General features: G+C 36.8%; 1 protein-coding gene across 7 annotated transcripts in view; it reads right to left on the reverse strand.

Annotated features, from left to right (window-relative positions):
• Window positions 1-14,071, reverse strand: part of ADK (adenosine kinase) — a 291,201-nt gene that overhangs the window by 217,386 nt on the left and 59,744 nt on the right. For 4 of the 7 annotated variants that reach the window (XM_040606786.1, XM_040606781.1, XM_040606782.1 and 1 more), the window contains exon 4: window positions 6,511-6,561. The exons of the other annotated variants lie outside the window; for them this stretch is intronic. In XM_040606786.1, coding sequence (XP_040462720.1) covers window positions 6,511-6,561 — 51 coding nt within the window. The remainder of the gene's footprint in view (window positions 1-6,510; window positions 6,562-14,071) is intronic. 7 annotated transcript variants of the gene reach the window in all.

Consider the following 14,071-nt stretch of genomic DNA (forward strand, 5'->3'; position numbering starts at 1 on the left):
TGTTCTCAGTATACATTTGGCAGCTTGCATACAACAATACTACTTCCAAAAAACTTGTCATTATCTGTTTGCTTCTCATAAGTAGCATGGGATGAATACATGCTTTCTGAGAAGTAACAGTAATTTTTTTGTGTATAAATTTCCTCGCCAACTAACCAATGAAATGGCAAGTGGTTTATTTTATTAGGAAGTAGTACACTTCTTAACCCTTTGAACATCAATAATCTTAGTCTATCCTACAATAAAAATGCAGGAACACTGACTGGTTTTGAAAATAATACTAGGTTTACAAAATTAAAAGCAAATTAGAGATCATAATGCTAATTATGCAACAATCATGTGAAGCTGCAATAGATGTTTCCCACTTGGCACAGTAGAAACCAGGTGTTAACTGTCAATAAACCTTTAGTGAATGCTAATCAAAACTGCTGTTTCACAAGCATCAACTTACTCCAGCTCACATCAAAGTGAAAATTTGTTTAACTTAATATTTGCCAAGAATATTTTAATATTAAAAGTATTCAGTCAGCAAGAGATCTTAGACCTTATCTATGCTATGATTTAGATTATCTAAAGCTGTAGTACAAATCATATTACGTTACCTGTAAAAAAAGAGCTAAGAAAAAGAAAAAAAAAGATGTATGGACACTCAGACCTGACAGAGAAAAATATTTTATTGTAGTAACTTTACAATTTGTGCTTTTATCTATAAACACAGAGCAGTAAAAAAAAAGTTAACCAAGTTGCAAAGTTTGAGCTCTAAATCAGAGTTGATAAAGTATTACAAAGTTCTCCAGAACTACTCCAAAACTAAACTATAATCTAATTGTTTCCATTCATCACTCGGATTAAGAAGCATTTTATCTGCCTAATTTGTCTATTAACAAAGTCCAAAACAATAGTGGCAGTTGTTAACCACAATCTAAATCAATTTTTTGTTCCTACAGTAATATTATAAATGGTTCATGTCAATTTGACTATACTGCTGAAACATCCATTTTTCTTCACCTCTTGTGTTATTCTAAATTCTTTTACATCAGTAACCAGTGAGTAAATTTAAACCAAAAAAATATTCTAAATACACAAAGATATTTAAGTAGACCAAGATGACAGTATAAAGCCACTCTAATCTCCTATTAACATGCAGTGAACTATAATAATTTTCCTCATGAACAAATAAAGAGTGCAGAAAACCCTGCTTTAAGCACAACCGACAGTAAATACCAAGATTTCCATTTTAGTTCTCTAACTTCCCTGCTTCTCAAGACAGCTCTGTCTTGAATATCCCATAAGACAGTCACCTACTGATAGTGAGTAATAACATTAATTTCGATACCTCAGAAACACAGGCAATATTTCTTACCGCAAGCACACAAGCATACTCATAAATATATTTCCTTTTTTAAGCTCTTGATAAGTGATGCACCCGCATCTTCATTTTCATTAGGTGGTACTGGAAATTACAGAGGGAATCAAATCTTTTATTATCAACATCTTCGGATACTTTAGGGGAAAAAAAGATATTTAAGAGAGAAGGAACCAAAACAGTTCAGAATAGCTAACATGGAAACACATTACTTTCACTTTTGGAAAACACCAAAACCTAGGTCTCCTACAAGTAAGAGAATTTACACTGGTGGGATGACACCCAAGGACTGGATAATAGAATACAGTGCTACCTGAAAAGATGCATGAATTGCCTACTAAGGAGACAATTACCGGACCATCTATAGAGTCAGTATATTCAAACTACCCATAAACAATTGAGATGAGGATTTGGAAGCTGTCTAACCACAGCAACCTCATGTTTAGGAAAAGTTAATTCTGCCTGCTAAAACACAGGGTAAGCTTTCCCATGCAAACTTCCATGCTACTGAAGTTAAATTGATTCTGATACTTATACTAGCTTATTTATAGGTTTCTCAAGTGTTTTGACCACAACACTATTGTCGGCAGTGTAGGTATATGACAAATTGTAAAATATGCCAAAATGTAAAATATTTATCTCGAAAAACCCAGTCTAAACCCTGTGGGTTACTTAGGAGCAGCACACACTGGTAGTATCAGAATCATTAAACGGTTTTGGTTTAAAGCATTTTGTACAGTGACTAGAGCAATATGAGAAAATGGGTTAAAACACTACAGCTTGAAGGGTCAACAGGTACTAATATGCAAAAATACTTATTTGAACGAGGCAAGGTAAACGTTCTCTTTTAACTCAATACTCCATGATAATTGAAAAAACCAAACCCAAACAGCTAAATAACCAACGGAAAGTAAAAATTATTAGCTCTAAAGGAAACATCCTCTTCCTACAAAACAGAAAGACCTCTTCAGACTTGTAATGTGCTTCGCAAGAGGAAGATATGGAAACAAAAGAAGGAAAAGGTATAAATTGTAAGTGTCAGTAGAAGTACCAAAGGAGACAAAAAGACTTGACACTGATGCTGTTCTTTAAACTATTTCATTTATAGAATAGCATTTGGGGGTCTTTTTTTCCCCTGTCTTTCATATACTTCTCCCTAAATTTTTACATTTTTTTTTTTGTAAATGAATCGTTTGCACTACCAAATTCTGGAATTTCAACAATACAAAAATGAAGCAACTAGATTAACAACTTTGATCAAGTACTCTTACATTAAATTTCTAACTTGAGTGGTAATATTTTCAGCTGCAAAACAAAGCCTCCTGTGTTATAACAGCACAAAACCGTCAAACCTTGAGGGAAAAGGTCAAAGAAGAGACTATAAATTGCACACAGAAAGAACAACAACAAAATTAAAATATAGTCTTCAGTAGGGACCAAAACAAAGATGCTGGATAATGCTTAAAAATAATACACTGAATGTTGATGAATTTGGGGTTCTCTCAAGGACACAAGCCTCATATAGGTCTTATCTAGTTAGGAATATTTTCGGAAGATTCCTAGAGCTAGGTAAACTATTTGGATTTCAGGGAGTGAACGATGCTCTGTATTAGCAAGCAACTACGTATTATTCTCTATCTGTAAAAGGTGACTGTCTTCAATTAACCTTCTTTTTTGAAAATGTTTCGCTATTATACCATTACTAGGCTCTTAATCAGTCTTCCACTTTTTGAGCTTTTCGTATACATAATACAATAATAATAATAATAATAATAATAGTGAGTGCATGCTTATTCTTACAGGGAGATAAGTCTCCATTTGAACATATTTTCTAGTTGAAGCTTTAGTTACTTGGCAGAATGTCTCCTGCAGAGATTAGCCTATTATTATTTGCTACAGACCCTCTCTGAAAGCAAGAAGCCCATTTTCTCCAGATGACTCATTAACAAGCACGACAGAATGAAGTGTTCCAGCCTGAAATGCCAACAGCTAAAAATAACTCATCCCACAGCCTATGACAATTCAGTCCATCTCTTCACTCCATAGGCAAAAATCTGAGAGGGTCACCTTTTTTTGGGGAAAAAAATTAGCATATGCAATGAAAGGCAGGGCACGGACAGCATCACCACCAAAAAAAAAAACCCAAACCACCCTGACAACACCAGACACACCCAAAAATCACAAGTTACAGAAAAGCTGCAAGGAAATAGTACTGCATAAATCATTTCAAAAAGGAACTTTCCAAGCAGCACTAAAAGGCTAATAACACAGCAGAACAACAACTCATGGATTTAAAGGAAAAATCCAAACATTTGACTGAAATATGACAACACTGAGAGCATCTCTCTGACAAATTGGTCATTTTGACTTCTCCTGTCTGCACACACCCTGCCGCTACAACGCTTCCAGGACATGTTTAGTGATACCCTGTGTTAGCCTTCATGCTATTATTAAGAAGCTTATGGTCAGCTGTTAAGTTTCACTGAATCACACCAGCTCTTTTGCTCCACAAAACTCCTAAAAAGCAGCATTTTGTGCACAAAAATTTATCTCCCCTCCTAAGAAGGTTGCAATGAAAGAGGATTAAACTTATCTTCTTAACCTCACCCCTGCAAAAACTACGGGGGAGGGGAATTTCATTGGACTTTATGAAGTATAGAAATACATTATTGACTGGGAAATTATAGAATCATGGAATGGTTCGGGTTGCAAGGGACCTTAAACGCCATCGAGTCCAACCCCTCTGCCACGAGCAGGGACATCTTCAACTGGATCAGGCTGCTCAGAGCCCCGTCCCACCTGGCCTGGAACGTTTCCCGGGATGGGGCATCCACCACCTCTCTGGGCAGCCTGTGCTGGTGTTTCACCACCCTCACTGTGAAACATTTCTTCCTTGTATCTAGTCTAAATCTACCCTTTCAGTTTAAAACCATTACCCTTTGCCCTTTCACAACAGGCCCTGCTAAAATGTTTTCCCCATATCTTTCTTACAAGCCCCTTTTAGGTACTGGAAGGACACAATCAAGCCACCCTGGAGCCTTCGCTTCTCTACGCTGAACAACCCCAACTCTCTGAGACTTTCCTCATAGGAGAGGTGTTCCATCCTTCTCATTATTTTTGTGGGCCCCCTCTGGACCCACTGCAACAGGTCCACATCTCTCCTGCACCGAGGGCCCCAGAGCTAGTCACAGCACTGCAGGAGGGTCTCACCCAAGTGGAGCAGAGGGACAGAATCATCTCCCTCAACCTGCTGGCCACGCTGCTTTTGAGGGGGTCCAGGATACGGTTGGCTTTCTGGGCTGTGAGCGCACACTGCCCGCTCATGTCCAGTTTTTCACCCGCCAGTACTCCCAAGTCCTTCTCCACAGGGCTGCACTGAATCCATTCTCCACTCAGTCTGTATTAATAACGTGGGTTGCCCCGACCGAGGTGCAGGACCCTGCACTTGGCCTTGTTGAACCTCATGAGGTTCACACGGGCCCACTACTCAATGTGGAAAAACCCATGTGGGAACCGAGCAGCTACCAACCACTGAAAGTGAATTTCTGTGTCTGAAGAGCTGTTGGAACAAAACACCAGTGCACAAGCAACTGGTATTTAACTGTCACACAGCGACCCTTAATTTGTTACCAAAGTCTTCTTCACAAATTCTGAAGTAAAAATTGAAGAAACTGAGTTTAGTCAAGAAAGGAAACGTCTAGAAACAAGATGGACAGTTGAATGTTGACTCTTACAAAGAAACCAAACATTTCTTCATAGCCCGTGCAGGCAGGAAGAAATTGGCTTAACTAAGACTTAGACTATACATTACAGAAAGCTAACCACAGGGAGTTAGACACTCTCCACAGAGGGGAGACAATCTCCTTCACTCCTTTTGAGAGCAGTTAGACAAACATTTAGATATTCCAGCTACATACATTTAGCATGGTGCTGTATGACGGACTTGAGGCTCATACCAGCCCTCCATGTCTATTATTAAAAGCACAGAAGAAAACTGAATGGCATTTCCTCAGTTTTCTTATTTCTAGGTTTAACATTCCTTTAGTCTCCTACACTTGTCACGAAAGCTCCCACAGGAGAGAAATCAACATACAAGGAGATTGCAAAGGAGCTCACTGCACAGTTTTTGACAAAACCAAAAAAGTCAACAACTCATTTCATTTCAAATGTAATCTTTCACATTAAGGTCACAAAAGATAAAGAATACGCAGCTGTTCAAGAAATCAAGCGATTGTAATGAAGTTCCATAGAAACGCAAAGCAATCACAACCACTTCTCCAAGTGGTATGATCACTTCTTTAACTCTCGTTTTCACAAGTAAATAAAATATTACAAACATAAATAAAAAACCCCAAACAAACGATACTCAACACTCTAGCTAAATCTCCTGTTGGGGAGTGGGAAAAAGGTAAACACACGTAAATACCAAAACAACCCCCAAACACACATCTTTCTGTAGAATCTGTAGACATTCCAGTATTGAGCATGATGAGAATCATACAAGAGCTCACAAAGACTGGAAAAATAGCTCAAAGAGCAATTTTGATTATCTAGACAAGACCAGAATGAAAGAGTTTCATGGGCAAGTCTGAATGCCCTGCGATTGGTATGACAGCAATGTAGAAAACATTTTTTTAAGAAGACATCAAGACTCTACTCTGAGTGATGTACAGGTATGCATGAAGTAAAAGTATTCCTAAAAGAATAAAGGACCCTGACCTAAATGTTACTGCTCACATGTAAGATCAGTCAGGTTGAAAACTCTCAATGTTATGATCGTTCTCTGCTCCTCCTGATAGAGGTGGTGAACATCATCGTGCCAGAGTGAAAATCAACAGTATGAACACTGTAAGCAGCTTTGGTCCTCATCACCTTGAAAGGGAAACAGTGAGAAACTGAAAGTGGTACAGAGAAAAGCAGCAGGCATAATTAAAGTAATGGAAATGCTTTCACATTAATGAAGACAACCAGGACACAGTCTGGAGGAGTCAACTATGCAGAGAATCAGGATCTTTTAATTTGTCAGTAGAATAGGTTGTGATTATTCAGATCATCTCAGAATATAAGAGATAAAGGGCTTAAAAGAACCAAGCTAGTGACAGATGCCAAAGATAGAAAAGAACATATACTTCTGCAAGACGTACTCTGAAGCTATGGCACTCTTTCCTTCGCAGATCATGAATGGCCGATGCATATTGGAATCAAGAAATTACTGGATAAGTCAATGGAAAAACCACCTAGCAAAATTTATTTGGTAAGAAAGAATACCCCTGCCCCCACGTCATACCATCTCCATGTCACAAACTGTCTAAACATTACTTGCTGGAAGCTGGGAGAACATTCAGCACAAATCTAGAAAGTCCACGATCTTTGCTTTACTTCACAGTCCTTCCCTCCAGTCTCAAATACTAGTAATTAGGCCTCTGAACTGACTGGATGTGACTATGTTCTCACGTAATACCAAGCAGAGGTACGTGAACCGTTTCAGCTGTAGCCCTTGTCACCGTGACACTGCTTTTGCCGTCAGGAAGACTTGAGCAGAGTATTTACACTTACATTAGCGCAGTTGCACGACTTGCAAAAACATGTTTGGCCCTTACGTCAGAGGCTGGCCGGTGACTTTCGCCACGTTACAGCAATGCTACCCAATTCACACACACTTCCAAGTATATTCTTCTGTAGCACACGTAGTCCTGTGGGATGATCCACAGAGAGCACTACCGAGTGGAGAGCTTAAAGAAAGCATCTGTACCTAACAGAAGATGCTGGGTGACTCCCCTTTGAATCTGAATATGCCACTTGGTAGGCGAACACTTGTAGAGGAGCTTGCCTTTGCTCACAGACAAAGCCTACCCTCTTTCTAGCAGGAGCTCCTGACTTTGTCTCACCATAGGAAGAATGTCTCTAATTGTGTAAAACTATTTCCCTCTCCAATCTTTACTCACTGATTATACTGTAAAAGAAGTATATATAAAAAACCACCTCCCTCCAAACCTTTTCTGAGATTAGAAAAGAAAAAAAAAAAAAAAAAAAGGTTGATAACACACTCATCCTGACTCTCTAGCCAAGAACGACTACTGGTAGCGAGAACATTAAAACTTTACACACGAAACATGCTCTTATTTGTATCAAGATCATATACAAGTGAATAGGAATGCAAATGCATCTGATCAAAGGACAAGTTGAACTGAAGCAACTTGTAATGTTTCCCTTTTTGTATGCCATGTAATCCTTTGAGCACAAAATTTCAAGTAAGGTGGATTAAGACCAACAATTAAACCAACTATATACCTTTTATTTCAATTCCTAAAGATTTAGGCTTTTAAAAAAACGTGTTCTAAGCAGGTTATTACAAAAGTCACAGTGATAAAAAATTCAAAATTAGAGTTTTCAGTTTTAATAAATAGTTTGATATCATGGTGAACTCTAATTTGTTTGCTTGAACAGGGTCTTTTCCTAGTGGGTAGGAACAAAGCAGCTTTGAGTTACAAACAATGCCCTGCAGTCAGAAAAACTCATGAGGTATTAATTTACAGTTTCATCTGTGATCAGTTAAACTGTATGTGAAATCTTAAACATCTTTTAAAAAAAACACTGCAAATAGCTCAATAAGGTATTTTTTCAACAGTGCCTTAACAAAAACCATACAATATTAACTACTATTGTCAAAACAGAGCCAAACGCAAGTTGTATTTAATGCCTGCATTCTAGTAACCAAACAATACTGAGAGATCTGATCCTTCAAGAATATCTAAGGAGCTGACACACAAGTAACAAATATGGTCTCCAAACCTGCTTTGCTCTGATTCTTACCTCAAAGAAGAAGAAAAGTAATGATTAAAAAACCCAAGTATCAGGAAAAAAGCATCTATGTCTACGTATATATAAAACATGTATTATATGTTGCAAAATACATACACGTTTTTGCTACAGTGTCTATATCTATCTATACATAACAAGAGATGGCAGCTTATGCTCTTACATCCCTGCTCTCTTCTTCCTCTGGTTTAGAAGCGACTATGGTGTGGCTTTGAGCCAATCTAGAAAGGCACAACGATATTTGCAGGACTTGCTTTTGAGGGAGACAACTTAGCAGCGATATGTAATTGTGGTCAACTGCGAATAGTGGGAACATCTGGAACACTTAAACCTCTCAAAACATATTTATATTTCTAATATGCATTTATTTCTAAACAGTAACTTTTCGTAACTGTTAAATTAACTTTCAGTATTTGCTGAGGACTGTGTTAGTTTTACAAAACTTTAACAAAGATTTTCATTAATAGGTTCTCATTTGTTAGAGAGGGAAATTATAATGTTAAGCTTTAAACAGAAGTCCGTTATGAACAATGTACATGAATGTAGAACACTTGAAAACATAGGGAAACTTTTGCAGCAGTTGTAAAAATAGCCAACATACTTCCCATGTTTAGAAATACTTGTTTTTAGAAGTCTAAGACTTTAAACCATCAGTCCCAAAAGTTTTCACAAAAGTTTTTCACTTCACTATAGAACCAGGCACAGAAGTACATAAACTTCTTTACTACATAAACATAGATCGTAGGAAGTTAGCATAGATCATGACTTAACTATTGCATCTATATCCCACAGATGTATCTCCTACTGTGGAACTGACAGAGCACTTGCTACTTGCCAATGACCTGCAACGAGAGCTACTGGAACGCTGTACAGAATACTGTCATGCACAGTGGCACAGACCTAAGAGCACCAGTGTAAGGTATGCGTGTGTACATGCTTTTTTTTTTTTAAAAAAAAAAAACAACCTCCTGAAAGAGCTAGTTATATAGTGTGAACATAATTACACCATTATAAATTATTATGACCTCATTAATACAGTAATTTGATTTTCATTCATGAGGTTTTCTCCACTTCTAACTCCTTTCTTTTACTAATTAGTAGCAGAGTCAAAATCATTCATTAATATATACATACCGCATTTTGAGACAACAGCTAATATTACACAATTATTAGATGTCTCACAATTCAAGCATTACATATGTGTAACTACAAAAAAAGAAGGAAAAAATGAACTTAAAAGTCATTTCAGTTAATTTCCGTTTCCTGGATTTCAGACTCTGGATTTCTCAGTTGACAGATCTATTCCAATGTGAAGACAGTAGAACTTTAAGCAAAACTGCTTAAGTTTCAAATTAGAACACAATGCAAAATGGGTTTGTTCACAAGAGAGTGCTATACAAAAACATATGAAACCAATAATGATGCACAAAATCTTTATGTTAAAATCACACAAGTGACAAACACATGGAAGCTAGAAAAAGCTGGAAATAAGACTTTGGCTTATTCTTGTGTGCACTGCTTTCTATTTTATCTCCCCATTAAGCTTGTGGCCCTACACCTTCTATATACACCACTTATGAAGACAGAATTATTGACTTTCTCAGCAGTATTATGTGATATACATTTCTATAGTGAAGCACTTTTATTCAAGCATAAATGAACACATTTTCATAGAATCACACTGAGATTAAAAGTATAACTATCCACTTCCTGTGGAATCAAAGGTTAAAAAAAAATACTGATTTTGAGTGTTCAGCTTGTTAAGCTTAGGACCTGTTTTGTCTGTATTCAAGTTTATCTAGTACCCAATATGTTAAAAGTACAACTTCCATTACTCTACTTAAAGTTTATGTACTCAGCACGTTAAGACCACAAGTTAAATACTTAGGGGGAAAAATAATAATAATAAAAAAACCACCTGTGAAATTTAGAAAATTTAGACAGAAGACGAGAATACCATCTTCCAGGAGATTATTCAACCTGCTGTAAAGGAACCCTGTCTTCACTTTCTACTCTCTCTCTATTTATTTATCTTTACATATCCCGTCTTCCACAATGTACGATGCTCTATAGACAAGGGCAACTTTCCCTTACACGTTCACCATTCTAGTCACATTATGCTCTGAACAGTTCCAAATTAAAAACAGTGTATGGCCACATTGCCAAAGACCACCACCAGAGATGCATGCTTGTTATCAAGACTGAAGATTTTAAGACAATCACACAGCTAATAGGTATTGTCACCTTAGTGGAGATGGCAATAACTGCCTGTATTAATGTTGTTGGTCAATTTTAACATAAAACAAGGCAGAACACTTAAATCCATTTCAGAGATACCGATTAGGCATATCCACACTACAAACACTGCCAAGAGTAAACTCTTATGTTTCATGAACAACCACCACATTGTTATTGGAACTGGTATTTGACTGCATATTTATTGGCTTAACTTATAGAGAGGACAAGTATTTCCCCAAAACAGAAATACAAGATATCACCAAAGACACATCCTGGACATGAAATGAAGTATGCAATATCTAGAGACATTTCAAAAACAGTTTTTTCCTCCACAGTTCTGTTTCAGATCCTACAACAGGGAAGTCAAACTTGGCTGGCAAAGATTATTAAGCTAAATCAAGCCTTTACAAATTAAAAGAGCTCTGAAAGGCTGCCCTGCAAATCTCCTAGAACAGTCAACTGAAGCTGCCGCTTCTCTTCTGAGCACAATTATTATTTTTTTTATATGCTCTGTAGGTTTAGGACAGGAATGTGACAGCAATGGCAATGACAGACAATCATCAATGCATCGCATACAAGCCTTGAATTAAGATTCTGGAAAACAAATAAGTAATAAGTGTATTTCCCCAAGTCTTTATTGCAAACAATCTGGACTTAAGAATTTTTAAGTATGCATTCCTTCAAATGAAATCTTGAACATGGACAGACCAAGAGTATATATAGCAAAAGAAAATAAATGCTCAACATGATCTCTTTGTACCTGAACAGACAAAACTACAAAAAGGTTTTTTTTGTTCCATTTCTTTGTAAAGATGCATGTTGTTCAGAACATCAAGCTTGCTTGCTGATAGTGACCATTTTCCACGTGTTCTCAAACTGCTATTTTTCAGAAGTAGTTTCTAGTATTTTTCACAACTTAATTGTCCTGCATTTTCCTCGGGCAAAAATATCTACAAACTTACCACACTTCCTCCAAGTAATAAAATTCAACTTGATTTAGTATTCAGTTTAGTTTCTACCCAGTATCTCATTTTATGAAATACCTATTGAAGTCCCTTATTCCCCTTCAACCTTTTTTAGTTACAGTAAACTATTTCCGAGAGGAGTTGTTTGGGTTTTTTTAAGTGACCTCATCTGCAGACCTCGTCTTCTTTTGTTTGCTGGGCTGCATCTTTCCTATTTGTAGTAAATTAATAAAAATTAGTCTGGTTAATGTTTCCATTTGTGAGCACTTTTGGAAACCTTATTAGCTTTGTGTGGCATCTGTATTTTTGAAGTCAACTGCACTCTACAACTCACAAGCTTTTGGAGAGTCTCCAGGTGGCAAATTTCAGACATTCCTAGGCCATTCAAGGGGAGAGAGAAAACGCAGATGCAGCCAGCCTTCTCGCACGCGCAGATGTGTAGGAAACAGTCATCCCAGTGGTAAGAGCAGCAGGTAGGTTGAACTTCTACAATGAGTTATACGTGGGTAAAGCTTTTAGAAGTCTGAACAGAACAACATCTACTTGGCCACTAGCTTCTACCGTTCTACCACCAAGGGCACTGCAACTTTTGGCAAACTTAATTTACAACTAATTATTTAAATAACATTAGAAGTGAGACAATTGACTATATTAGATAATTAGGTATAGCATTCAGAACAACCACCATGATCTGCTTAAATGTATTATATTATCAGTGGTTTCGGCTCATAACAATAATCTGCTGACAAAGAACGAACTAGTTTCAGTTATACTTCCCCAAGGAAAAAGTAAATTTTTGTAAGACATTATTGATAAGACAGTATTTATGTATACTGTTTGGCATCGCGACTTCCTTTATTTCCCCCTATTTGAATGCACCAATTTTTTTGGTTAATACAGTAATTCTGTTGTATTAAATCTGAACCTGATTAATGATGCACTGTATCAAGCTAAGTAGAATTAAATTAGTGTATAATTGATTAGTGTGTAATTGGAGCAGAGCTGTAGATTTACCAACTTTAATTAGGATGGCTTATTACAGATAATTTACGTTATCATAATATAAAACAGAAAACAGAAGTACTCGGCTCATCAAAAAGCTTAAGATCAGGTGGACAGCCTCACAGATTAAAAAGGCGTACAAACTAATGCCTTGCAAAGTTCTTTAAGACAAGTAAATCATAACAAGCTAAGTCCTTTAAAGAAAGGCAAATTGCTGATTAACCTTTTACCCTGGATTTCCTAAGCAATTAGACTGTTCATACTCATTTACTATAACAGACCATTCTGATAGAAGAGGGTAAATCTACAGTGCTGCTACAATTAAACATCAAATCCTTTTAGTCAGTATGCAATATTACCAGAGAGAATAGAAAGATGATTACTACTTTTAGAAATTAAAAAAAACCCACCCACAACCCCCCCCAAAAGACTAAAAAACCCAACCCAAACCCATTTAAGATTCAAGCGTCCAAAGCATATGCATTTACTGAAGCAGCAGAAGAATATAAGCAGCAGCAACTCTGCTACCAGACCTCATCCGTATTTTCTTAATACTCCTTTCAATGGTAACTCCAGCCTAGACAGACGGAAGAACTGCACATTCCCCTGAGTATACTGCCACAGTAATTATGTTCATTATCTTGCATGCTAACAACAAAGATACAATAATCTACCAGTGAATAATTCATAGATTGTCAGGTCCCTCTATGATGTTCATTACTAATGGTACTACTTAGAGTGTAAGTTAGAATGCAATTTTTTAAAAGATGCATTTACTACATAAACGAAATCTTTGAGTAAAGTTGTTTTTACCTTCTTAACCGTTAATGAATATAGCAACTAGTAGAAACGTTTTTTTTAAAATTATGTTCTAATATGTTTAAATGAATACCAAGCAGGGGAAGTGAAATGGTTAGTAGGCAACTTTACAGATAAACATAAATCATGATTTTAAGAGCTTAAACCTTATTGTTTTTTTAACTGTAAATTAACAACAAAAGAAGAGTCAAAAAGCTTTAAATAACAATCACTGGTCCTCCCCCCCCCTGCCTCAGTGAATGCTTGCATTATTTACTACCGAGATTAAAACGTCTTTCCACTGGTTTTATCTAAATATTTGCCATCTTTCTTGAAGAATCCGAACAAAATCAAATTTAAGCAAACACAATAATATAACTAACCTACTTGCCTACTATAATCGATAATCACAGTATCTTTCCGTTATCAGAACTAAATTCAATATATCTATACCGAAGATTTTGCCTCCCATTTTCACTTGCTTTTACAATTTTCTTTCATTACATCTGCTGAGTTTAACTAGGAAGAGTTAAAGTGAGGGCATCTTAATCCCTTTCAAAAAAATTGTTTCAGGTTTAGAACTGCCATAACTTGCCTAACCACCCACACATATTACTCGCTTCTCTGAACCAATGTATTTAGCTTCAACAGCTTCAAAACAGTAAGCTAAAAACTCTTCCTTCCCCCCTTCATCTCCGCCCTCACCACCACCACCACCCTCCTCAGACTCTGTACTGGCCACTCCTGAATATTTTTATAAGCTAAGAGTTTATCTAGTTTAGACATGGTTTTCACTCGTACAGCTTAGCACCAGCATTGCTCTCTGCATACACGAGGTATTAAGATCATGATGAAATTCCATTGTAACAATCAAATTGATCGT

The sequence above is a fragment of the Falco naumanni genome, chromosome 9 (genome assembly GCF_017639655.2).
Source record: "Falco naumanni isolate bFalNau1 chromosome 9, bFalNau1.pat, whole genome shotgun sequence".
Lineage (NCBI taxonomy): Eukaryota > Metazoa > Chordata > Aves > Falconiformes > Falconidae > Falco > Falco naumanni.